The sequence below is a fragment of the Ursus americanus genome, chromosome 10 (genome assembly GCF_024610735.1).
Source record: "Ursus americanus isolate L20-20 chromosome 10, mUrsAme1.1.p, whole genome shotgun sequence".
NCBI classification, from domain to species: domain Eukaryota; kingdom Metazoa; phylum Chordata; class Mammalia; order Carnivora; family Ursidae; genus Ursus; species Ursus americanus.
The window spans coordinates 61,471,183-61,499,053 of NC_142136.1; the positions used below are offsets into that span (position 1 = coordinate 61,471,183).

Below are 27,871 nucleotides of genomic sequence, written 5' to 3' on the forward strand. Positions count from 1 at the left end.
AGAAGCTCTCTAGATAATTTATAAAGTAACTAGGCCTTCTATTTATACTAGATATTTGCTTTTTAGAATTCCCAAGTAACTATATACTAAATCTCCAATAACTGCAACAACCCCCCACCCCCATGTGAAATTCTCATTGATTTTAATGTGAAAGGCCCAAGAGGCACCCAGGCTGCAGGCTGCAAACTCATCACCAATCCCCAGGGCAGACTGCACCCAGCTTTCTTGCTGTCCTGCCTCCCTGCCTGGAGGGGTGGCCAGTGTTCAGCCTCCCCGGCACCTTTGTCAGCAGCTGGGACAGGGCACAGCGAATACGAGTGAGAATGATGCTTCTAACAGGTTCTGTTGGTTGGAATCACTGGGGAACATCATCCCGTGGACTTCATGCTTTCACCCCGTTATTAGTCCTAAGAGCGACCAGTGGTCAAGAATTGTTTGTAAACGCAATTCACCCCCTCCAAAAAAACCCCGAACTGTTCAAAATAAAGAAGCCATAGACTAGAATATAAATGTGATGTATTTTAAAAATTGCTTTGTCAGAGATTTTTTTTGTTGCCATGGTACAATTTTCTCTTGAAATAGAACTATTTTGAGCAAAGGGCTAGGATCTTTTGTTACCACTTATTGAATGTCTGCTCTGTGTTAACCCTGTGCTCAGCCCTTTATGGATGCCAAGAAGTGTCTTTATTTTGCAGAGGAGAAAGCGATGTCAAGAGGTTGAAAAACTTGCCCAAGATCCTGCAGCTAGTTTCGGGTTAGGATTTGAAACTAGGTCCGACTCCAAAGTCCTTGCTCTTAAACATCCTGGAGGTTTACTTGGGGCAGGTGGGAGGGGGCGGGGATAGAGCCCTCCATTCCCTATTTGCCTTTCAGGTTCTGGAAGTGCCGGGGCCACTATCGCTCTTCACTGTGTCCAGGACTGTGAGGGCGTGCACACACATGTGCACACGCGCCCCACCCATCTCACGCTCCTTTTCACGCTGCACACGTACTTCCTATATAACCCCCACCCTCACATTCCCCCCCACACGCCCAGCTTTGCTCAATCCCCTCCATATGCTCCCCTCACACACATATCCTGTCAACGTATAGATATGAGCTGCACATGTAAAATAGGGATCGCATTCTGCCTTTGGTTTTCTAACCTGCTTTTTTTCATGAAACCGTATCATACTTGATAGGAACTCTGGACAATTCACGGTTAATACATTTTTTAGTAGATTCTACTGACTCCATAACTGCAGCACTCATTTTTAACTCACTGAGGTTCGTGTTTTTTCCTTATAAGCTAAATACTTGCATGTTAATAAGAACCACGAACAGAAACCTAGCACAGCTCATGCATGCCCGCCAGAATCTGACTCGATGACGTCACACCATGTAGCCACTTAGCCAGGGACAGGGACCATAGCCCGATGAACGGTGAGTGGTGCAGAGACTGACCACGCGCTTGGAGACCCGTGGCACTGAGGGTCACCTGAGGGGGAGGCCCTACTTGCACAAGGACATTTTGTGAGCGTACTTCCTACCTTGTTCCAGAAACCCACACTTATACTTCTTTCGGTTTCCATGATTGCACTGAGAATGCAAATCTTTCCTGTCAACCGTACAGGGCACTCTGAACTAGTGCTTCTCCCTGAAGGTCCTGGTTCTCTCATTCACTAGAAGCTCTTTCTGAAACGCAGAGCCCACTGGCATTCCCCTGGGGCCATCCCCCCAGGGTGGGAGTGGGGGTGTGAGAGCTGCATCAGAATCTTCGGCGCTGTACAGATGTGGTTTTTTGTTTGTTTCTGTGTATTTTTTTAAACTCAGTTTTCCATTTTTTTTAAAGATTTAATTTTTTTATTTGAGAGAGCACATGAGTGGGGGGAGGGGCAGAGGGAGAGGGAGAAGCAGACTCCCCACTAAGCAGGGAGCCCGACAACGGGCGCCATCCGAAGACCCTGGGATCATGACCTGAGGGGAAGGCAGACGCTTAACTGACTGAGCCACCCAGGTGCCCTGGGCAGATGTGGTTTGAAAGCTCTCTGCGAGATCAAATTTCTCCGTCCCTCCTGCATTAAGCCTCATTCATCCTTCAGCATGGCGATAGGTCATTTACTATATCAGTTACTGAGGGCTGACTAATCTCCTTTGAAGGGAAGTATTTTTGGGGACAAATGGCATAGAAGAATCAGGGAAGGTCACAGCTCTCCTGGAATGTGACCATCAAAGGCAATATTCAAAATACAGTCACCCCCGCTCCCAGAGTTAGGGCGAGGTTTGATTTTCTTCTGGGAGAAGGGAGCTGGAAGGGAGGGCAGGGTCCCGCGGAGAAAATAGCAGATAACCTCTTGGAGGGACAGAAGCATCCGAGCTGTTTCGGTGCAGGCCTGGGTCACGGTCATCCCCAAGAAGATTTAAGCCAGCACAGATGCCCCCTGCAGGTGCTTTTCCCGTTTTAACAGCAGGTCTGCTGTGGCATTGATCGGAGCGCTCAGGCGGGGTCTGAAGTCCGCAGCTGTCCCGGCTTTGCCCTTTAGAGCTGGGCCGATGCAACCGTATTGCACACACCGGTCTGCAGGTGTGTTTGGAACAGGGACCCCTAGACAGGTGATCTCTTTCCAGAGTCTCAAATGGGATATGGGAGGGGAGGGGCAAGATCCCCCTTCTGCTCTTGCTGTAATCACCCCTCCCTCCAGACCTAATCAGCTTCCCAGCATCCCAGCCTCTCCCTCTCTCTCAGCCTGCCTTCCCCAGGATCCCTTGATACCAGAAGAGGTAGGCTTTTACCCCTTTCTCTTCCTGTCAGGACTTCCCTTACACAAAACTCTCACACCCAACTTGACTCTGGTTTTGAAAGTCTTTGTTCTTACTGCTCTGATTTTGGGTGTAATTAAATACCCTGGAGTCCAGATAAAAGATCCTGGCCCTTCTTCTGGAGTTTAGACTCTGCCCCTAAGACAGATTCGAATGTGCAGGGCGGGGGGAGGGGGGTGAGGCTCCTGTCCTCACCAGAAGGGGCAGAACCGTGTCAGGCCAGAGCCACTGTGTGTTGTAATGCAGCCTACGGGTTTCAAACTCACTGTCTTCTGAATGGTTTCAACTCTGAGGAAAGCCTGAGAAAGTATTTGTACCTCTTTGTGCAGACGCCCTTCTCCAATGTTCTCCCCCCAGTGAGTACATTGCCTCGTGTCTGACCTGCCTCAACTTCCTTTGGGTATAATCTTACTCTGTCCGATAACCTTCTCCACCACCTTTAACCACTTTGCAATTAGTCACATTTAAATTTCTATGATGAGATCTTAGCATCTCGAAATGCTTTGCAGTCTGTTGGGAGAAGGATTTTCAAAAACTGCTATCGGTCTTCCCCCGCAGCAGTTTCCTGGCTTGGCCGCTCGCTAGGGGGGAGTCAGGACTGTGTGGGCTCAGATGGGCCCAACCCTGCTCCTGGTGATTCTTCCCCCTCTAGTCAGGTCTACCTTCACTCATTCTGGTTTGTGGAACTTTCTCTTAAATTGGGTGCCTCTAGGGTGACTGTGACTTTTTGGCAGGGAGATCTTCTCTCCCAGTCAATATCTAGGTGTGGCTGGATCATGAATCTTGCCTTCCTTGGTCCCCTTCCCTAACTTCCTGAAGTCCAGGCTTTCTCCGTAGCAGCTTGGAATTTTCCTAGCACACAGGCTTTTTTCTTTTCTTCTATAGTGAAGATGGATTGAGCCCCTCATTTCTGTAGCTCATCACAGATTTTCTGCTCTGACACGGCCATTTCTTCCCCCAGCCCTCCACTCTACCTTCTCTTGTGTATTTAGCCCTTTTCTTGGGATTATCCTTCAATAGCTATAAGAGGCTGCCCTTGCATTTCCTTCTGGTATTAAATAGTGGTGACCACCTATTAAAAATCTGACTGTATAATAAGTCAAATGATTACCTACTTGAGTGAAGTTTGCATAAAGACAACTGGTCTGCCTTGTCTGGGAAGCTCCCCAGCAATGGATCCGACCAGTTAACTCATCCTCATTAGTGCAGCCGGGCAGGGTTTTATACCTGTAGTGGGGTCTAGACACCCTGCTCCCTGAGACAGAGTTACTCACCTAAATATACGGTTTCTTCTGAGTGTAGACGTTGCCCCCCAGCAGGCCTCCGGCTATGTCGGCACCTGCTACAACCGGAGAGTAAGCACTAAGATCCTGCAGGTAGATTCTGGCAAGGAGCCACAATATTTTGCCACTGGCATCAGAGAGGTACTGGGAGCACGGGGCCCATTCTGGAAGCCTGCAGGCCCTCAGGCTTCAGGCCCAGAATGGAAACAACAGACACTCATTGCAGACTACAGGAACTCTCGGATTTTAGTGTAAATAAAAGTTGCAGAATGAACCACAATAACTTGACTGTGTTAACACATTTATGTTTATATGGGCTTTATTTATATCAAACGTGATATATTTCGAAGGAAAACAGTGGTAGTTATGCAACACAAGTGGCAGTAAGAATTATTTTAGACATGGGTGGAAGACTGAATGGCTCCAAATTATTGGCATAATTGGTTTCCCAGGGATAAGCTTCAATATTCAGCAAACATGAAGTACCCCAGTAAATAAAAAACAACAACAAAAACTAGACCCTGTTCATTTTTGAAGAATTCCCATGGGAAAATCACAAAGGCCATTAAGCTTTGCGAATAATTCCATTACACACAGATATGTCACTCAGTGGCTAGATAAATATAAATTTACTGAGTGTTTTGGAGGGCTTTGGGGAAGGAAGCAGGCACTTAATACAATTATCAAACACACAACTCCTTGTCCAGGCTGAAGTTTTCTTTTAGAGACAAATGGGCTTAAAAAATACCTTGCCAAAAGCTTGAATTCCTGAAACCACAGAAAGAGACTCGGCTTTGTACTTCTTTTTGTAATGTGCTTCATTTGGGCCCTTACAGAAATTATCTTTTATTCTTCCCAGTAATTGCTTTTCTGTATTTTAAGTGATTTGTATTAGAATGCTCTTTACTATTAATGTTAGTTCTTAAAAATTCACATTTCTCTCTTTTCTTTCTTCTTTTCTAAGGCACAGTACTGACAATTCTTATAAGAAGGGATGATCCAAACATTGGAAAAATTAATATCTATATTAGAGATTCACTTAAAGTATTCAAGGAATCACACCATCAACACAGGCAACATCTGGCTAATAGTGAAAGGAACATTGTGCATTTAATGATTACAATTTAAAACCCTTCAATGCTGTTAACATTTTACCAGTTTGTGTGTGTGTGTGTTTCTTTTTTTTTTTTTTTTTTTTTTGCTGTTTATTTCATTGCAAAGTATTCAATCATGCAAAACAGCTTCGTATATGTGCTCTCTGGCCTTTCATTTTTGCTCAGTTAAACCCTTAAAGGGATTTTTGTGTGTGTGTAGCTTAAATGTCAGTGTTGAACCTTCACTGAGAGAAAATCAAAGCACAGATTGTCATCACATTATTCAATATGATGTTTTTGATCTTTTGAAGGGAGTTCTTTCCATCATCCAAAAGCCTTAACATTTTATAAAGAGGGACGTTGCAGAAATGCTGGGCTCACTTACTAGCTTTCAGATGAATGAGAATGCTAATTACCTAGTGAAAACAGCAATCGTTTCCAAACTAAAAGGGGAGCATTACTGGAAGGATGATAAACAAATCCCAGAGGAAGAAAAAAAGCTGGTCTGTACAGAAAAGGAACCAAGGAAGGAAGAAAGGAAGGGTGGGAGGAAGGAAGGAAAGTAGGAGGAGACGTCGTTGCTACAGCAGGGTTTTGGTTTTGGTTTTTTCTTCTGGATGTTGTTGCTCTTAAGTAAAACACAATACTGAAAAACAAAAGCATACACACAAACAGATATTAGGAAAAGGTAACAGATGTACTTGAAAGATAGGGAAGAGAGCAAAACTGTTACAAGTCTGCCAATTCAATACTCTGATTTGTTTTCCCGATAAAATTAAATTCGAGAGAGGCTCACATTTAGTATAGTTTGTTATATCAACTCAGCTCAAGAGAGAACCAGCTTTCTTTTATCTAAAAAGTTTCTGTATATTTTTTCTGGTGTAAACTTTAGAAAAATATCAAGCACTTCTATTTTAGAATCTCTTATTAAAAGCAAAATAACTACCAACATTTCAGTCTCCCGTTCTTAACATCAAAGGACATGGCAACAAGGAGAAATAGACAGCGAGGGAAACTTTGAACCTATGGATAGTATTTTCTGAAAATTTTTATGTCATCACCAGGCAACACTGGTATCAATTCTAAAAAAAATCTTAAGGAAACATAGTAACCTTAGAACTAATGTCAAAGAAAATCCCACGATAGTATGTTTACACAAATGACCATTCTGTTGGCCTTCTTGAAAATCTCCATATGTACCATTTCAGTTAAAACTCTATTTAGGGTCATCTTTTTCTAGAAATGAGGTCTTTGGTTGTTTTTATATGCACACGTGCCTGTGTGTGTGTGTGTGTGTGTGCCAGATAATACTATTTCTAGTTCTCTGCAAATTACACATTTCTAAGCCATGGCCGTCGAACCGATTGAACACTTGAGCCCTATTCATCATTTGTCCTACAGTTAGTAAAGACAAGTCTTCTTCCTTTTTTATTGCTCTCCTGGCTAGAAGAAAGAGTTTCAAAGAATCATAGCTCCCTTCTTTTCAAATGAACACAATTAAGTAAATTTCAAATTTGTAAAACACTTGCATCTTTAAAGAATTTTTTCTTTTTCTTTTAAAGGACTAACTTGGTTTCTAAGTCAAAACTAAATAGATATTCTCAAAATGGTAGCAGAAATCAAATTTCCAACTTTATATGTCATTACATTTTACTGTTATTGCTACTTTATCGTTTCTCAGTCTAGGACTATTTAAGCCTTAGCACCAATTTGTACGAGGAGAGACTCCGCGATTTTCGCGCAGGTCCGTTTCTATTTTTTAAAGTTGACCTTGGAGTTGGTACCCTGGAAAAGACTTAAGAGGTATGATGACTTGATAAAGAAGTTGTTTGCCGCTTACAGAACTAACTCCCTTCATATTGAGCCTAGAGGAGGTCCTTCATATCACAAATGCTATGCAGGAGCGCGGCGGAGGAATTCTAGTTGACCTTTACTCATGCCCTTCAAACACCGTGGGTGTCGTCGAGGGTGCACGTCAGGAGGTTTGGGGATGTTAATGGATGGGAATGAGAATTATGTGCTAGATCCCATTCTTGGAATGAAGTGGGCCTGTCCTCCATTAAGAGGAACAGAATATGCAGGGCTACCCATATCCCTGCAATGAACCCTTCTGTGTAGATTTGTGAAGAGCGATTCCATTCAATTATTGATCTGAAATATTTTGCCTTAGATCTGTGATCACGATGATCCATAATGTGGGGTTCTTTTAGATGAAAAGGAGTAGACTCCACTGTCGGTGCTCTGGAGAGATTTTTAAGTTGTGGTTCACAGACATGCCTGGCTTGTTCTTGGTCCAGTGGAGAATCCCTCGAGTCTAAAGGAAGAGCCACATTGGATTATAACCAGCCTGGACCCAGGGAGGAAAGCTTGATTTCTATGTAAACTCTCAAAGTGGCTAATCCTAGGTGAGCACTGAGTAAATGTTAACAGAGGGAATGAACTGGAATAAATAAAACCGTCATTAAAATGTAATTATGCATTGTAATGCTTCATAGTTCATATGCTAAGAGAGCCGCTAAGTCTTCATAAATATTTTTGTGCTTTGGACTTACTATGCAATACAATTTCAATTATATAGTTTTAATTAGGGTCAGAAGCTACCGGGTACCTAAGGAGTTATTATAGCTTACATCCTGTTGTCTATGGGAAGTTATTTTATGTAATTGTTCTGATAATACCAGCATAATTCTCTAAAAACAAAAGACTGGAAAAAAGGGTCTGTTTTATTGAAAAATAAAGCATTTTTGCTGGTTCTTTTTTTCACTAAAAAGAGTTTTTTATGATTAATGTATATAAAATCACACATTAAGTAAATAGATATAAAGAAAATGATGCCGAAATACAAGCTTATACTTAAAGCGATATCTGCCTATTTCCCACAGACTCTGTTTTTCAAGGAGAGGAAGGAAAGGAAGAAGAGAGAAAGGGAGAGAAAGAGAGAAGGAATGGGCGAAGAAGAAGAAACTTTTCTTTGTTAGGAAAGGATAGACATGTTCTGTATTTTATAAGCCCTCCAATTCATATATGGCAGTCTTATTAGAAAAACTAATTGTAGAGTAAAATTTGATATCAAACCAGTGTGGCCCAAAGGCTCAAAACAGATTTGTTGTAATGGTGCTTCACTGATGACTATATTCAGTGACGGAGAAGCTCAAGATTGCACGAGGGTCAAGCTCTGGGCCATCCGAACTCCTACGGGAACATAAAGTCAATGGCAAGTACTTCTAACAGTCTAAGTGAATTGAATCCAGTGCTAAGTCATGAAAAGTCCACAGACCATTTGAAGCTGTTTAACTCATGCTCATTCCTGACAAGTTATGAGGTCGCTACAGAAGTAACTAAGCGTCTGCTAGAAGGCAAAGCAGAAGAAAAGGGATAATTACAAAAGCATTCATGTTTATTTGACAAATGAACTCCTGGGCTAGACAGTACGTCTAAGTAAGTCCTTTGGGGGACCTTGGAGTTATAGGTGATATCCCTAAATTCCCCAATGGAAGGAGACGCCAGTATACCATATTCTTTGAAAGACTCTGAATGTGAAGTGCAGAGCTGCCCAAAAGAAGAGAGGTGAGAATTAGACACTTTTCATCTCTCTCTCAGCCCAATTTAGATTCCTTTTCCCAGTAAAGAGATGGCTGGTGCCCACGGACACCAGATGAGATCCATTGTACTAGGCTGTCCAGTGTGGCCAGGCTATGGACGCAAATGAAAAGATTCCAGGCAACACGTGAGGTTAGTTAGTCCTTAAGCACCGTTCTTTTCCTCCTGACCCTAAATTTGCTTGAAATATATTCACCAGCTTTTTGGTCATTAGACTACTGACATTTTCCTTCCCTTTCCAACTGAAATTTCTGCCATTTGGTGAGAGTGCATTTTTTCAGAAAGGCTATGGGAGGCTTGCCAAGCAAGCTCACTAAGTTTCTTGGGTTTTAGCACTGTAAGAAGTGTTACACATTATATTTTCAGATACTGAGAGGGACCTCGCTGCATCAGCTCACTGAACTGGAGATGTCAAAGAACGCTGCTCTCCTCCTGGATCAAAGAAGACGGCACCTCCAAGGCCATCTCTGGAATCACAGTGACAGAGATTCCCATTTTTAGACCAGATGCCGACTAGAAAGTTCATAAAATGTCCTACGGCCAATTTAAATTCTGGACATTGTTGTGTGATTATGCTACTCTGAGGGTTAACCTCATGTATCATCCGTCAGAATGTTCTTTAATTCCATAAAGTATGTAGAAGAGGCACTTTGGTTAAACACATTATATTAATAAATACCACTTTCTCCCTCCACCACCTGTAATGATATTTTTCTTTATCATTTATGGGTTCAATACTGCAAATATCTAGGCTCAGTTCTTAGAGAACATTGTCTTATAAATGTGAATCTAACTGTATAGCATTTCTTCTTCATCATCAAAACTCCACCAACCCTCTCATTTCCCACAAGTGTTGAGCACCAATAAGGTATATTATTATGCAAGAACTTGACTACTTCTCACTATGTAACAGGAAAGTCTTTCTTCGACAAGCTCTTCTAGACTTAACATATTCTTTGGTTTAATTTAAAGTTAAATAAGCAAATAAAACAAGGAGGCTCTGACGAGGATGAGAAACAACTCAAATCCAACCTAGTGAGTTCCTTCCCTCTACCTTTCCTTCCATTCCCTCCCGTGTAGTAGAAAAGGTGAATTATGGGTTGAGCCACCCCTGGTCACAATTCCACGCTGTCTTCACCTATTAGAAAACTTGTCATAATCAACAGTGTGTTTATCATTCTTGCACACTACCCATTAAAACCTTTCTAGTAATAAACTGTTATACAATGAATAAACAATGTGATAATTGCACCTTCCAGATTCATACTCATACAGCAACAATAGACTCCTCTTAAACTTCTGAGAGAGTCTGCAGCACCTCTGAATAGATTTGTCTCCAGTGTGTAGAGAAAATGCCTAAAATGAGAAGTCCATTCCTGGCCATCCACGGATGGCTGTGTGTACACGTGAATACATGGTTGCACCTCCCGGGCCAGAGGAAAGACGTGGCCTGTGGTCTGAAATTGTTCTCTGATGCATGAAAGAGCAGACAGAATTCAAATCCAAGTTCATCAGTACAGTCAGGTCCTCTGAGCAGCTTCGTAACCGAAGTCCCCAATTCTCCACCACTGACGGAAGCATTTGGGTTCCTACCGTCTTTCTGAGGCCCTTGGAGGCAAAGGCTGAATCCCACCTGTGCTCCTCAAACCTCTGAGCTGTCGCTGTGGTGGCTCTGCGGGGGCATCATGGGCTTGCTGCTGCCGGAGCCCTTCAGAGCGTCCTTCCTCCTGGTGCCCTTCTGGCTCCTGCACAGCATCGCTGTGATGGCGGCAAGGCAGACGGTGAGTAATGCCACCGCCACGCCTCCAACCACGGTGACCAGGCTGACGTCGGAGCTGGGCCGGTTGAGCTCGCGGGGCAGGACGCCGTCGGGAGGAACTCGCCCCTGGGGGACCTGCTTCCTGTGGGTGCGGTCCAGGGCAATGTGCTGGATGTTCGTCCCCCGGTTGTTGTCAGCCCCAATTTCCCACGCCAGCGGGGGCGGGCTCCTGACCTCCCTCCTCTTCCGGGCCTGGCTCATCGCCTGCGGCTTCCCCGCACTCACTAAAGAGTGGTGCTGGTACTCGGTGCTTCTTTTGCCGATGCCTCGATTGGCGCTGTCTTTTGATCTTACTGTGTAGATCGTGTGTATGTACCATTCCCGGCCCAGGGCGACCTGGAAAACGCAACTCTCTTTGTTAGAAAATTAAATACCACACCAACCTGATTCACGACTCCTGCAAGAGAAAATAATGGCAGCGACGATAAGTGCTCATTTACTTTAGTCTGCAGAATTAACGTACTGCATAGTTTTGCGTGCTACAGTATATGCCAGGCTTTGTGTAAAGCACTCTGAAATATTTTGTGCGACTCTTGAGGGAGTGTGTGCCGGTAAATATTTGGTAATCTGTGACTTGTAGCATGGTTTTAACTTATTCATCTAAAAATGGGTAAAGGAGGATGCATGGCAGTTATGGAACTTGCCAATGTCACTCAACTAGTTAGTGGCAGAGGCAGGACTAGAACTCGGAGCTTCTGACCCTCAAGACTCTCTTCCAGTACATCTGGTTGCATATTTACATATAACACCACAGAGCAGGTCCGTTCCCTGCTTTTCTAGGAAGGAAAGAAGGGAAATTTCTGATGCTCTCTGAAGCCTTCAGGATTTAGAAGGGGTCTGATACTCTGAGAATTAACAGTGAATAATTAAAAAAAAATTATTCAGAGTAACAAATATGCTTCCTTAAGATTCCTTCTTTAGGATGAATACAGATATCATGTCTGCAGCCCACCTGTGTGGACGATTTTCAGGAAGTTTCCGAAAAGGTGTACTTGCTCCCCCAAGGATTCACAGTGGGAACACATCGCTGAATTTGTCTCATTTGTCTGCTCAGTGTTATGGCGGCCTGCGTCCCTTTCTACTGTCTATTGCTAGGTCGGGATAGTCTGTCTTGGTTATAAAGTCTTTGAGAGTGCAGATTTACGAGCTGTGCACACTTCTTTTTCTGAATCCAGCAGTTCATTAAGTTCACTGTGATAAAGATGGTTATGAAAAGTCTGCAGGAAGGAAGTTTTGAATAAGAAAAGCAGAGTTTCCGAACATCAGACTTAGATTTATATTCCAGGCTGAATAAGGACCTTCATTACACATAGACTTAAAATAATATGAATGCACTAATAAAAATAATCATAGCCAGGGTTTACAGAATGCTCACCGCGTGCCCACTACGGTCCTGTGCGGTTGACCTACATTACCTTATTCAATGTTACTATTACTGATGCAATGTTACTGTCACTGCCATTTAACAGGAGACACCTGGATCATCCCAATATTAAGTAGTTTGCATGCACTCACAGAGCTGTTGTAAGTGGCTTATTACTGGCCCACCTGAAAGAGTGGCGTTGAGTCGACTTTAAACCCATCGGATCCAGGCTGATTCACTAAGAGAATAGCTTCGGGGTCATCCGCTGCCAGCTTGGCATTAAACAGGACATTTCCAAAACTGGTGGCTTGTGTTTCTGGCTGAGCTTTGTCCTTTAAGCAATAAAGAAAATGAGGAGTGCTGTAGATAACGCCAACTTTTGCAAGTACAGACTGGTTTCTTTAGGTTTGTGCAAGTACAGATTACCAGAAAATGTCACCATTTCGTTTCATTTGAAAAGATATTTTGTTTTAAATACCAGACAAAAACATTCAACTTTGATCATCTACCTAGTTCACTGCTTGGGTCAAAGCGCTTACCACAATTTTAAATCTATATAAGAGTGAAGGAGAGTCAGCTAAGCAGCCGTATTCTGCATTCGTGGGACTATATTTGGGAACATAGCCGTCAGCTCCAGTGCACAGGAACACCTTCTCAATGCTGCAGTAAAAGGAGTCACCCAGATTCTGGACGGGATCTACCATGACACGCCCATAAATGATGTCACCTGAAACAGACACGCGGAAATGTCATTTCTGTTACGTGGTAAGGCGCGCCGATGTGACACTGCAAACCACTGGTGACAATGAAGCCCTTAGGGAGCACTTCCTTCTTTTCCTAATCTGCCATGGAATGTTGGAAGACCTTCAGGATGTCACCCACTCCCAGGCCTCAGATGAGACCACTCTGGGGACTGACCACAAGTGACTGCGGATTTACCGACCCTCACATGCTCAGTCAGTAGAGGGAATAACCTCAAGGCTCGGCCTATAATTTCATATTCATAATTCCACTGTGGTCTAAAGTCTGCTTTATATAAATAAATTACTTGGCAGGATGCAGACGAATAAAGTATATAAAAAAGAAAATACTGATAAAAAGCTGAGTTGGCTTTATTTGAAAGAGTTTGCGGAAATTCCCTTGTATTCAATCATCTATTTCACAGCTATTACTGAACTCCCACCACGTGTCTGAGGCATTCTGCTAGGTGCCAGGAACACGCCACTGAGCAGGACAGATATAACCCTCGCCCGTGAGGCATTTACAGTCTCGAGTAGCTTTAGTATTTGAGTCTATGCGTCTTGAAAGAGGATTCAAGAAAAAAACCCTAGATTTGTTCCAAAAGTCACGTAGGTAAGGGAAATAGAGAATAATTTCCCCAGAAGAAAAACATCCAGTAACATATTTCCAATTTCAGTGGTCCTACGCCATCCCCGCCAAAGTGGTAAAGACCCAGTAACATTCTCGGAAGCATAACCAGAGGTTATAATTTCCCCTCTCACACATGATCCCAGTAAAGCGAAGCACAACAGTTGCGGGGGGAAACCGAGCTGATGTCTCACTGTGGAACGCATACCTTCTGCAAAGGCGACGTCACTCTCTTGCCCAAATCCCATGGAGCCGTCCGACAACCAGAGACTCTTCTTGGAGAGGAGGTACATTTGGGTGTTCAGGCTGAACTCAGCTGCCACCGGATCGCTGACCTAAAACCAACGGGAAAAGCCCTTTTACGGGTTGTCAACTGCTCTGGCGGCGAGCAAATGCGTTACTCACAGACACACACGTGCCGTACGCGGACGTGCAGACAACGAAGGACTGCACTGCAACTTTCACATCCGGACCAACCAATGTAGGAAATCGGAACACTGGCTTTGTCCTTCGTGAGAAGCAAACGTTTTGACTGGGACTAAATAGCGTTACGTGAGTTCTTCCCATTGGTTTCGCAGGGTATGTACGGGACTTGTTCATATCACGCTCAGTGCAACACTTAGTATAAGTCTTTGGACAAAAAGTGCCATCATATCTCTTTTATTATATACTGGCAATTAGGTACTTTGACGTGGCATGAACTACAGGGTATTTATTTTAAGAACAAGGCAAAGACGTGCAGAAGAACTCCAGGGAAAAATCCTCAAGTCTCCAAGGTAGCGAACTCCAGGAGGAGACAAGATCATGTAAGAAAAAAAAATAACCCTTGAGTACTCTTAAACTCTGGATTTTATATCCTGAACCAACGGCAGATAAAGGGCAGTTCTTTCTTCCTTCCTTCTCTTGCTTCCCTCCTGTCTGACTTCCTTTCTTCTCAGCATGCGAGAATTAAAGTCACGGTGTGAATTTCTTTTTTTTACCGATACAAGTAAGCCATGACCTTCATAAAGTGGGATTCGAGAAGTCGTGGGAAAATAAGTGCAAGAGACGCACCTGTTGGAACCGTATGTCGAGGTCAAAGGTGATAGGCTCTCGGGGGTTGCAGGTGACTGGCAGGCGGTACTCTTGATGCGATGGAGTGGTGCAAGGCAGCAGCTTCACTGTGTAAGTCCCTGAATAGTCACGTACCTTGAAGGAGAAGGGAGGACATTCATGTTTTTCATTTAAGCATCTGAGGTGTCGTCCAAGGCAGCAGAAAAGGAAAATTAAGTAAGAGCCTGAGTCACTTACTGCAAAGTCAGACACAAAGCTCCATTGCTGCACTGGCTGGTTATAGGTCGGTTCACTCCTTATGAGGCGCAGGGAGAAGGTCAGGCCTGGATGATCAGCGGACATGATCATTGAGCTCGTGAAGGACGCTAGACAAGTGCCAATAAGAATAATGGTAAAGCGGTTGTAAGAATGCCTAACAGCTTAGGGTTTTCAAAGCACCTGATCGTACGTTGCTTGCTTTTATTCTTAATACTAAGGCTTCAAAGCCCCAGTGTTGGTATAACTATCCTCATTTTCCCCCGCCTAGAGAATGGGGGCTGAGACCGATCATAGTGACTCTCCCAAGATGACACAGCTAGGATGTGTGCCTTCTGATTCCTAATTCAGTGCCTCTTCCACTCTGTGATTCCGTCAAAAGACAATTGTGCAGAAATGCTCAAATGGTTCGGGGCTATTTCCAGGGAAGGCACAGTAGTGCCGTAAAAGCTGCTGTGAATACATAATTTATTGTGCACAGAAGCTATGAGCGGAGCTTTAGTCTCTTAGCAGCCACACAGCTGGGCAAATGCAATTTATAAACGGGATCTAATTTTAATTAGATTGCCTGCAATTGTGTCTAAACACAGATTCAGTGTATTAGAAAGGTAGACTTGTGGAAGGGACCTGTGAAGACCAAGAAATCCTTATTTTCCAGAACTGTCAATTATAATAGAACAAAATGATTCTTTTTGGGTCGGTAGTTCTTATAGCTCAGCCTCATAAAAATACAATGAACCCTCTTCCTCTTCTGACTTTCGGCCTCTTCTCTCCTTTGTATGGAGCTCAAGCCCAGAGAAAGGAAGGCCTGAGAAGACCGCGAGTGAACTTTGTTCCCGTCCAATCTGACAACAGTTGGCAAACGGGCAAAATATGCAAAATACATTTAGTGATATGGAGAGTCAAATAAAAAAATATTTCTAATGAAATGTCCTTTATATTTAAAAGCAAGCCTGGACAGTGGACTTTAGTGACTGCTTCCTTATTGGTATTCAAAGCACAGTGCGTCAATTAGTAAAATGGCACAGCCAATCTTTATTAAAGATGATTAGTTAACATGTCTGAAATGTAAGTATCATAGTGAAGTGCCACTTCTGGCCCTATTATAAAGGCTTCTTACAATATCTTGTGAACAGAGAAGTGCTTGCTGAACAAATGACTTAAAATTCAACTTTTTATGCAACAGAACTGAGGTAGAGAAGGGGATTGGGATTGCTATGCTCTTTAAGGAAAACTCCACTTAAATGAACTCAGCAGAGTTTTCCTTTAGATTTACTTTCATCATTCTGTATTTGCTCTAAAAGTGTATGTCGATAACGATGGTTTTGTAGCTTCTGAGATGTAGCTGTGCAATTATCAAGCCCTTCTGTGGATAAGTCACATTGACAATTCACTTGAAATTAAGGGTTTCGAAGCTCATCTGGTAGTGTGGGGTATGGAGAATATCCATGTCCTGTGGTACAGGGAGTGGCTCCTAGTGGACAACAGGGCTTACCGGGATGGGACAGCACGAACAAACCGTGGAACTGAGCCTCCGTCTTGAAGTTCACCACCAAGCGCCCCTCTTCACCGATGCGCATGCTCGTTGGGTAGAGAGAACCTACATGGGGATAGTGCACAAGAGTGGAAATTTTTGTGACCAGGGACTCCTTACATGCAGGAGTTTTTCCAAATTTGAATTCGATCCGTCTCATCTTTAAGCATTCTAGCCAAAGGCTGTGATCAGTAGAATTCTGAGTGATAAGAGAAGCAGAAGTGTTGTGCTTGTTTTGCTTTGTTTTCTAACAAGAAAAGGTGTCAAGAAGGGAGGCAAAATAGAATCAGGTAACATGAGTGAGGCCAACATGAAATACACAGACTGATTACAATAGACCAAGATTTTTCCCCCCTAAAGGCATCAGTCTACATAAATGAAGCTGTAAATTAAGAGACACAGTAAAACTGTCAAGTTTTGAAGATTTGGACATGGAAGTGGGTTTGTGTTCTCCAGAACGATTCCAAATTTTACAGACTTAATAAAAACTCTGGAGGTTTTCCAAAACTTTTAGCAACTTGACCAAAGTTGGTTCCAGAGATAAGAAGGAACCATAAGATCCTTATGTAGAACTTGAGAACCACAACATGGATCCACATTAAAGTTTCCTTAAATATACATTTTCTAAGGCAAGATCTGTAACTAAAACATTGAAATATAAAATAATCTGGGATGATCACTCCAGGTGATCATGTTACCTTTCACATAGCTTGAAGGCAATCTTAATCTGTTTAAGATAGCATATTTGGTGCACTGTCAATAGTCCTTCTCTCTGGCTCTTAAAGAGTAGGGCAGGCATGATGCTCAGATAGGCATGGAAGCAAAACAGTATAGCATGTGCCTGAAAAGAACCAGTACTCACTCTATGGATAGCTAAATCGGCTTTATGCTTGTGGACTTCGAATTATTATTCTGATACGGAGATTGAAACAGAGTTTGGCAGAAGCTTATGGGCTCAGCAGTTAGTTGTACTTACCATCACTGTTCCAAGATGTTCAGCTAAAATATTGCAGAATAATAGAATTTCAAAATAAAAAGAATATTAGAAGTCTAGTCTACCTTTGAGAACAGACTGAGTGCCACAAAGGTTAAGCAGTATGTTCAAGATCACACAGCTAGTTAGCTGTGGAAGCCAGAACTAGAATCCAGGATCGATCTAATTTTCAGAAACAAAAAGCATAATGTTTTCCTCTTGGGTTCATTTCTTATTTTCAGTTGGAACTTCCTCTATACGTTTTCTAGAATCTAGGAAATACATAGACTGTGTGGTGTAACGCATAAATGATGAATCACCTATAATCGACTGTAAGGGTTAAATACCCATGAAATGTATACGATATATTTAACAGACACATGTTATGCAAAATTTGACGCACTGAGATGATTTTGTTAGTTTTTCCATGACAAAATGAAATAATCTTAAAATACTGAATATAAAAATAAAATCTATTGAAAGTTACTTCTATGATTTTTAGCTACGGCAAAAAAAGAAAAATCCTAAGTAATTCAAATAGGTAAGAAAACTTGTTTTCCAATTTATTAACCCACCTTGGAGTTCGGCTTCTGGTGGGCTGCCGATTCCATCATTCCACAAGATGGCAGTGTCATACACAAAAGTCAGGCGGAGCTCCGACTTCAAGTCAAAATGTTGCCAGCCTCCCACCCCAACCGGGGAATGGAACACGTACGAAACATAGAGAGGCACTCGAAGGGTTACATAGGATTGCACTAGATTTAAGACCTAAAACAATAAAATTCTGTCAACATGATTCAGTGTTAAGTAGAGGAGCCTAACTTTGTATAAGCCACTTTCTCCTTTCACTCAACTAGAGATTTTGAGTGACCATTGAGGAAAGGAAGTGACAGCATTTATACTATTGCCCCCGACTTAATTTTGGAGCAATTAACTAGTTGTTACCATTACCTTCCTTTGCAACAAAGGATATGCGGCAGAAACCTTGAAAGTACATTGCATTATTTTAGCATATTATACCCACACAGTCCTTTTTGTTTCCTAACAGCTTTATTAAGATATAATTCAGTATATATACCATCTAATTCAGTGATTAAAGTGGACAAATCAACAGTATTTAATGTATTCAGGGAGAGTGCAACTTTCACCACAATTTTAGGACACTTTCATCACCTCCAAAGGGAGGTTCAACCCATTAGAAGTCACGTCTTCCTTCCTTCCTCCTCCCAGCCCCTGGTAGCCACTAGCCTATTTTCTGTCTCTGTGTATTTGCCAGTTCTGGACATTCCATGTATATGGAGTCATACAGTATGTGGTCTTTTGTTACAGGCTTCTTTCACTTATGTTTTCAAGGTGCATCCATGTTGCTGCACATCTCAATACTTTTATTTCTGAATAGCACCCCTTTGCATGCATACACAACACATATTTATCTGTTCATCAGGTGATGGACATTTGGGTTATTTCCTGTTTTGAGCTATTGTAAGAGTGCTATAAGGTACTTTTGAGTTATGACATAAAGGAAGATAGAATAAAGAAGGAAAGATCTAGAAGCAAACATGTTGAGTAATGACATGTAATACTTAATATGCCACAAAATTAATTAGTTGACATGAAGTGACTTGCTTTGAATTTTTTACTTTCCTTCTTCAGGTATTTTGTAGGAGAGTTAGTAGTGGAGGATAAACTAGTTTTTATTTATTGAGCCCCCAGGTTCACAATAAAAGCTATTTAATATTTTTACTCCCCCCATAATTATATTTATATGTGTGTATGGACGGTTGGCTGGCTGGCTGGCTGGCTGGCTGGCTGGCTGGCTGGCTGGCTGGGTGGATGGGTGGATGGGTGGGTAGATGGACAGATGGATAGATGATGCACAGAAAAGGAAAGAGGAAAATTAAGGTTTGAAGAAATAAAGCAAATTTCTCACAGAAATCTTTAAGCTTTCTGAATGGCCCTGCCAGTATTAGAACCCAGGCTTTGGCCTGTGCTTTTCTACTCTATCACACCTCATCACATTCCAAACACAGCAGAGGGCAGTCCTAGGATCACCTACCCAACGTTATCATACTGAATTCTCAAAATAGCTCTGCAGAAGAGCTGAGCAAATATAACTATCTTCTACCAGAGGAGATGGACTTAGGTCAGATCATACTCTTTAGAAGTTCCAGTTGGGCTTTCTAATACCATTCTAATTCTCTCTCCACATTAAGCTGGCAACAAGGATCATACACAAGTGTTAGTGAACAATACAAAGAATGATAACAATAATTTGTCACTTTGTCATTGAGTAAAAAATAAATTCCTTAAATCACAAGAAATGATAAGCTGAATCGCCTACAAAAATACATAAAGAGAAAACCATCATCCAAGCAAATTATTTGATTCCTAGCTCTGTAGTAGTTAGCACTCCCCATCATCTGCTAACCCGGCCAGCACAATAGGGGCCTTGCAACCCAAGTGCTTTGAGATAATATTTGTTAAGGGTCAATATGATTGCCCTCAGTGAGAACCTGATCTTGTAGTGGAATTTTAACACTCCAGTGTAAAGAGGAGTGCTCAAGTCAATGTATACGTCACAGGAAATTAAGATTAGTATTTCAACCTGTGATTTTAATAAACCATCACCTTTTAAAAATTAGGCTTTAGGAATGAGTTTCCAATTAAACTTTCTAGGTGTTAATAATTTTCGCCAACATTATACTCTATCTATCAGGTGTTACTGAGTGTGCTATTTTGGAGAGAACTACTAATATTCACTTCCTATGAGTTACTTGGCGCAGAGCTCCCTAATTTTTATTTTCTTTCATTTGATTCTTGTGGCAACCTAGAGTCTGACCATTTCTGGACAGCACCTTATTGCATTTTCTTGTTCACCACGGTCAGACCTTCTTTGTCTGCTTGGAACTTCTGTCTAGAGTAACTGGTGCCAATGGAACGATGTCCATCATTCAGGCTCCCTACCTGTTCATTCTTGTAAAACTGAAGAATGCAATGCTGTCAGTCTAACTTCTGGACATCATTTTAATGAGCACTTAATTTTCTCTCAGCCTGCATCACAGGGCTTTTTAGGGGATTTGTTTATACTAAGAGAAGTAGATGTTAAATCTGGTACACTGCTCTTAAAGCAACTGTGACACGACAAAGGAGTTCACATGTCCTTGCAGATGTTTGAAGTTTCTTCAACAAAACCAAATGATACTTTAAATTCCATATTTAAAGGGAAAGTACAAAATGCAAGTTCTCTAGAAAAGGTAACACTGATATAAATTTCTACTACTACTGCTACTAAGTGGCTAATAACAGACAGCAAGTATATATTTGGGGAAGTACTGTCAGCTGAAGACACAAAAGAAATTCTGCCGGGCTGTCTCAGATGGGTAAGAGAAGGGAAGAATAAGAAGGAAAATGAGTATGCTAAAAGAGAAATTATACACGGAATATTGTCTATGCGGGGACTAGTGTTGAGGTAAACCACAGTTGACGGAATTCTTCACTTATTCGGGCGCCCAGCTTAAGCTATCCGAATTACATGCTGCTTTATTGAAGTAGAAAGCATATATACGCACTGCTTCTTATAGAAGTTGGCAGTATACATATGTACTAACGAAAACTATCTAGATTTAATCTGTCCCTTTTCAACTTTCATTTGAGCAAGGCTATATTCTACGTGTGTTAAACTTAAGCTGTGAAGAAGTCAACAAGACTGTTCAGTACGATCAGTGCTAACACTCAAGTATGTAGACCAGCACTCTTCAGTAAAAATATAATGTGAGCCGCACACGTAATTTAAAATTTTCTAGCAGCCATACTTCAAAAAGTAAAGAGAAACATGTGAAACTAATTTTAAGAATAGTTACTTAATCCAAATATCAAACATGTTACATTTTAATATGCAATTAGTATAATATAATTTTTGAGGGTTTTTGTTTTTGTTTTTTGGTTTTTTTTGCTACTGGGTCTTTGAAATCTGGTATGTGTTTTACAGGAACAACACATCTCAATTTTAAATGCTCAATAACCACACCTGGCTAGTGGTTATTGGGCAGCACTGATTAGACTCTTCTACCCAAGGGCTTTAATTAGACCACACAGGTTGAAAACAATAATCATTTCAAAATATTTTATAATCCAATATCCCCCCACTTATCATGCCCACATAATGTGGGATATGGGGTTTGTGCTCGCCTCAAGACTGAAAATTGAACTAGAGCTGTTAGAATACTATCTGAGGGCTACCACTGGTGTGGATCTCCCAGTAGTTGAAATTTCTTTCTGTTGCTCCTTTCGTTTCCAGAAATATGTCTACATCATCGAGATGGTGGTGTTTGTGAATGTGTGAAGAAGGCTCATAAATCTCAATAGCTTGAAGTCTCTGTAAAGCCTGTACTTAGCTACTCAGTGGAGAACACTGTTTTAACAAGTTAGAATCCTTAGCCAAGGGATTAGCAGTAATAGCAGCCTACACATCCAGGAACACTTGGAAGAAAGAGACCTTGGCTTCTGTCCAATTACAAGGCTTTCTAAAGGCCTACGGGATCAGAGATGCACAAGGGAGACCCTGGAATGAGTAGGGTCAATATTGGTCCACAAATTCTTCAGTATTAAGGACAATTCTATGGGATATTTACAATAATAGAATTAGAAATTATCTAAATGGCCAACAGTAGAAAAATGGCTGAATAAGTTATGATGACCCACAAGGTAAAGTACTACACAGCCATCAAAAGTCATGTATCTTAAGAATTTTCCTTGCCGTGAGAAAGTGCTCAAAATGTTAAGTTAAAAAGCGGTATACAAGATGGTATAAATAACATTACACTGCTACTATTAAAAATGTGTATGTACATTAGAAAGCACTAGAAAATCTGTGCACGGTGATAGTGGAATAAGATTTTTTATTTTAAATTTTTTTAGTTCCCCAGCTTTCCACCGTGCTAGCATTACACTAACTTAAAAAACAAAGAAACTGGGGTGCCTGGGTGGCTCAGTGGGTTAAGTGCCTGCCTCTGGCTCAGGTCATGATCCCAGGGTCCTGGGATCAAGCCCTGCATTGGGCTCCCTGCTCAGCGGGGAGCCTGCTTCTCCCTCTCCCTCCCACTTGTGCTCTTTTCTCTATCTCAAATAAATAAATAAAATCTTAAAAAACAACAAAGAAACCACAGTATAAAAAAAAAAATAATTGACAAAGTTGACAAACTAAGAAGCAACATGCTCCGGGAAAGCTACACATTTTGGATTCTTACTACTTTTGTAAAATGATTTAGAGTAACATACATGTGAGAAAGAGTAAATCCAAATACTAAGTGTAAAATAATGGGATGGAAAGAGATGACTTCTAAAGTATATTTTTACCCTAAAGTTCCATGTTTTTAAATCTCAACACACAGTAACAAGGAAGCAAAATTATTCCTCAAACCAAGCAACTAGGAAAAAACACATTCACTTTTCCAAAATCATGGAAAAGCATGCCTTCTCATAAGTGAATTACAGTTTGATGTTTCCAGTGAAAACTTACTTGAGGTTGCATTTCTGTAGCTTATTTCTCCTCCAAGAACAATGTTATCAGTTGGTGTTTAGCTGACAAATTAAGAGTGAGGATTCTGACCTGGCAAGACCAATAGCCAGGCTCCTGAAAAGTGGAATGAACTGAGGGCTTTCATGTGTAAAAGACGTTGCTTTCAAAAGAAAAGTCACCGCCAAAAATATCCAACAGTTTTAAAAACTCGTTTTACCTTTAATAACTATTTCACAACACAAGTGCTTTTTATTGCCCACCGACACAATTTAAATTTTTATTTACAAAGCACTGTTTTGTCACACAAAAAAGTGGAGCAATATTATTTTTTTAATTTCTATTTTTCTTTTCCTGCTATTTATCTGCTTTTGTATTTTAGAAACCATTAAAAATGACTTTAGCATTGAAGATCATTAGAAAAGTCTGCATTTCTTTTTCTTGGCAAGTAAAATTCTTAACTTTTATAGGAACAAGGGCTGACTCTTACAACTCTGCTCTGTTGGGAGTGTTAAGCTCTGTGACTGGCTGACTGCGGCCCTCACCAGGTGCCTGGGATGGTCCCTGGCACAGAGCGGGTGTTCAGTTCATATTTTTTTAATGAATGAATGTGCAGAGAACAAGGTGAGAAAAGGAGAAATAGTCTTAATAGCAGTTAAAGCTAGCTATAGTCAAACTGTATAAAACTTAATAAAATTTCATTTGTTATGAATAGAGAACTATCTTGGATATTTCAGATGATTCTTTCAGTTTGGCAACTCTTTCTCATAAGTTAAATAATCTGAAGGTGGGAGGTTAGGGAAGGTAGAGAATCTTTCTCAGAGAGTGTTAGAAACAGCTTTTCAATCACGAAGAGAAATGCAGGGACTTGCCAATGTTTTGTAGAGAGAGGTAGCTGTAGCCACTAAGAACGCACAAGAAAAAAAAAAAGTCAGTTCATGTTGTTCCTGGGGGAAGCAATTACCAGTGAGTAAAATCTGTTTGTACAGTGGTCATCTTGATCTGAGGTGCGAGTCTAGAAAAGGACGAGAAGAGAGACAGTCACATCTATTCCATACTTGGCTGGGGCAGTGCGTACTAGGCAGAGGACAAACAGACTGGGGGCAGCCCTGGCTTGTCCAACGAGTGGGCAACACAACCACAAAGCTGCTATGACCACACTTACACATACTGATGGTTGACCTCTACTTTTCCCCATTTTCCCATCCTAAATTCGGAAATGTGAAAGTTTGCAAAACGTACGAAAGCCTAAAGCAGAATTATTGACCAAGCATTTAGTTTGTTTTCCTTCAGGTGCGGCCTCATGAGAGACGTTTTCATTTCCGCCTGAGCTGCTGGTACTCAGCTGAGGCTACGGACCGCAGTCGCTAAGGCAGAGACCGGCATCATTTCATCAGCACGGGTTTGATGGAACGTGGCAGACGTGTTCATGACTCCTGCTGGGCAGCATTACTGTCCCGAGAACAGACAGACAAGTTCATTTGCCTTTCGTGCAGTTGTATGTGTGACCACATCCATTCCTCACATTCACCCAAATGACATTTAATTCACTCAAATAAATGTCCAGGTAAGAATCATGATGTGTGAAGAGCACCAGCTTACGAGCGAATTGAATTTGAGCACATTATTTGAATTCTCTTTGCTTCAGCCTCATCTCTAAAAAGGGGGGAAAATTCGTAGTTATTTCAGAATGTTGTGAGGACAGCATTTGTGGAAATATGTAAAGTATTTAGGAGAATGGTGGGCACACAGTACACATTAAATAACTGTTAGCTCTTACTATTATAATCATTATTCTTATTGTTAGTGCAATTATTAGGTATTTTCTCTTCTTCTCTAGAACCTGAAACTAATGGGGAGTAGTAGGGACATATCTGAAAGAATTATAGTTCTTCCACTTGAATTTATTTTTTCTTCCTCCTCGCCTATATTTAAGTTATGTGTGTGCTGGGGGGAGGTGGTCATTTAGAAGAATATCAACAGCTAGGGGAGAAGTAAAAGTTTAAGCCCAAGGAGCCAAGTAGTGGAAAAGGAGATGCCCATCTCTGAGCTCCACTCTAAGCACGAGGAACACATCTTATTGGACTGTATTAATGTTGAGTTAAAGTAAAAAATTCCTTTCAGAAGAAACTCACAACACAATCGGGCCAGCTTAAAAAGATAACACAAACTCGTTAAGAACCGGATGGGATAATTCTTGTATTCCTAGTATTATGTAACAGAAGGCTTTCAGGTGAATCTTAACTGAAAACCCTGCAGTTGCTCGTTTTCACCTAACGGAGCAAAACCGCTGCCATCTCAGCCACAGAAGCAGCCCGGTGACTATCCCGGACGGCAAAGTACTGAAGCCAAACAATTAAATAGAGGACCAGTGATTTAAGAAAATACACACGCAGCAAAGTGTAGTCAGTTTAGCTGAGCATTTTACGGTAAGATTTGGTCAGAGAGATGCACACAGTAGAGAGACAGGATTTGTATTCAAAATGCCCTTGAGACACTGGGGAAGGGGGCAGATGTAATAGGATAGGACCTCCAAGGGCAAGGGCAGGGTTTTCAATAGACAAGGCTGTCTGGCCTGCAGATACAAAAGATCAACAGAGAAGATGGAAAATATTCCTGAGGGCAAAAACAGACTAGAGACTAGATGAGAGCCACAGAAAAGCCCCATGGTACAAAGTGAAGGTTAACAAAGTACTAGAACCAGAATGCCTGGGTGGCTCAGTTGGTTAAGCGTCTGCCTTTGGCTCAGGTTATGATCCCAGGGTCCTGGAGTCAAGTCCCACGTCAGGCTCCTTGCTCGGCGGGGAGACTCCTTCTCCCCCTGCCTGCTGCTCCCGTGCTTGTGTTCTCTCTCTCTGACAAATAAATGAATTTTAAAAAACTCAAAAAACAAAGAACTAGAACTAAAATGTAATCCTATTTACTATATCCAATTTTGTTTATGCCAATAGACCCTGTGACTGATGCAAGATCCTGAGAGAAGAGCAACCGGAAAGAAAACAGGAATGATTTAAAAATGGATTGAAGGGGTATTTGGGTAGCTTAGTCAGTTAAGTGTCCAACTCTTGATTTCGCCTCAGGTCATGATCTCAGGGGTGTGAGAATGAGCCCCACATCTGCTCCTGGCTGGACATGGAGCCTGCTTAGGATTCTCTCTTTCCCTCTCCCTCTGCATCCTCCCCCCTGCTCCCACTGCTCATGCTCTTTGTCTCTCTAAAAAAATAAATAAATAAAAAATACAAATACAGATGGATTGAAGATAAGCTCTGTGAGTAACAGCTAAAGGAACAGAGATATCTGACCTATAAAGAGAAAGGCTGAGGTAGATTTGTTAATATAAGTCTTTATATTTATTCTGGGGCAGGACTTTTTTCTTTCATATTTTTTTTCTGGTGGCAAAGATACACTAGGGAAGAGAGACCTGAAGAGGTAACACTTCCGAGGGCTTAAGTAACTTGCCCAAGGGCACAAAGCTAGAAAACATCAGAGACAAACTTAGGTCTGCATTTGCTGGATTCTAATACCCAAGCCCTTTCCACCATTCCACAGTCTCCTTATAGCTGTTTGGGGATTTTTACTAATCCATGCAAATTTCTGAGTATTTTGCTGCTTTTAGAGGAGACAGAGATAATGTCTTATTTCCTTGGTCCAATAGTCCCGGACGGCACGAATGGCTGCCCATTCCGCATCAGCACCAGCTGAATGTGTCAGGTTTCACAGCTCTGCTGTGGGGTTAAACTGATACTCACTTATTTTCCCCTTTCTTATGCTACTACTTGTTTTATACTTAAACACCACAGAGATATAGAATGGATGAAATTGGCCTCACTTGGTCAAATCTTGAAAGACCTGATACATTCTGGGTACCATTCAACACTTTAATGTGTAAGCCGACTTATATGAACTCTTTGGATGGCTTTTAGTTCAAACACTCATTACATTTCTCAACTACACCCAACATATTTTAAATTCTCTATCATAACTGCTAATGGAGACTTGCTTCCTTATCATTTTGACAACAACTTTGTTGATGATGATAGGGGTGGGAATTTTGTGTGTGTGTGTTGTATATTTTATGTGTAAATGTCTCTGTAGTATGTAGAGGAGTTTGCAACCGTAGAGGAGAAGTGACAATAAGCTTTTAATGAAAATACTTTTAACTACGTTAGTGATGGAGAAATGAAGCAGACTGGAAGGGAAAGGGGAGGAAACTAGGGTGGAGAAAAGGGGATAAAAGGAGAGAAAGATAGAAGGTGGAAGAAGAAGAAAAGGAGGGAGAAAAATTGGGCTGACCCTAAGGATTGTAAATCCTCACTTTAGATGGTTTATGACACATCATAGACATCTGTACATATTCACAATAAATAATAATATATACTTTGAAGAGAAATTAGTATTTGGACTTTTATAATATCAGAGTAGATCTGGAGTTTATGATAATAATTATATAGTGATCTTTTGATACAAAGATGTTATGGGCCCATCGCTAAAAAAATGTGTTAAACTTGTGACACCCTGTTCCAGAAACAGACATGAATTTTCACACCACTCATGCCAGTTCCCTCCCGGGCCTAATGACTTTCCCCCACAAAGATGGAAGACTGGAGTTGGTATTTAGTCCACATCTGGATACCTGAACAAAGCCAACTGGTTTTCCTACCTGTCCATCTGTCCCGATGGTGCCTCCACAGTCAGTGAGAAGTTCTGACATGTCATAGTAGCTAACAAACTCCCACAAACAGGCCTCCAGGTTCAGGTTTCGATAGAAGCGCAAGGTACTGGAGCCTCTGATAGATGAACTGTACTGGTAGGGATGCGTCTCTCCAATTACTTCTGGATTTTTTGTAGCATCAGTTAGGAAACCATGGTGAGTCTTCACTTCAGTGTAATCCAGAAGGTTGGAGCACTGGTGGTTTCCAACTCTTGAGCCATCAGGACTGAGGGTGAGCTCAAAGTTGGAAAGCTCTTTAGTGGAAATCACAGGGAGCATGCCTGCAAGGAATTGTAATCATGTTGCCATTTTCACCAGCAAAGGATTTAGAACACTTATCATTTCTTTATCCTGGAGAAGACAGGTGTTATATAAAATAGTGTAGAGCAGTGATTACTACCAACGTGGTGTCCCAGGGGTCCCCTGGCATTTTTCAGAAGATCTGTGACATTAAAACTATTTTCATAACAAATCTAAGACATTATTTGACTTTTCCACCATTAT

At 41.6% G+C, this 27,871-nt stretch overlaps 1 protein-coding gene across 1 annotated transcript in view; it reads right to left on the minus strand.

Annotated features, from left to right (window-relative positions):
• Nucleotides 1–5,256: 5,256 nt before the first annotated feature.
• Nucleotides 5,257–27,871, minus strand: part of FREM2 (FRAS1 related extracellular matrix 2) — a 156,547-nt gene continuing 133,932 nt past the window's right edge. Inside the window, exons 16-24 of the mRNA XM_045796914.2 lie at nucleotides 27,317–27,648; nucleotides 17,717–17,909; nucleotides 16,130–16,234; nucleotides 14,617–14,744; nucleotides 14,380–14,514; nucleotides 13,535–13,661; nucleotides 12,498–12,685; nucleotides 12,144–12,290; nucleotides 5,257–10,931 (exon numbers count right to left, since the gene is read on the minus strand). Coding sequence (XP_045652870.2) covers nucleotides 10,419–10,931; nucleotides 12,144–12,290; nucleotides 12,498–12,685; nucleotides 13,535–13,661; nucleotides 14,380–14,514; nucleotides 14,617–14,744; nucleotides 16,130–16,234; nucleotides 17,717–17,909; nucleotides 27,317–27,648 — 1,868 coding nt within the window. The 3' untranslated portion in view covers nucleotides 5,257–10,418. The remainder of the gene's footprint in view (nucleotides 10,932–12,143; nucleotides 12,291–12,497; nucleotides 12,686–13,534; nucleotides 13,662–14,379; nucleotides 14,515–14,616; nucleotides 14,745–16,129; nucleotides 16,235–17,716; nucleotides 17,910–27,316; nucleotides 27,649–27,871) is intronic.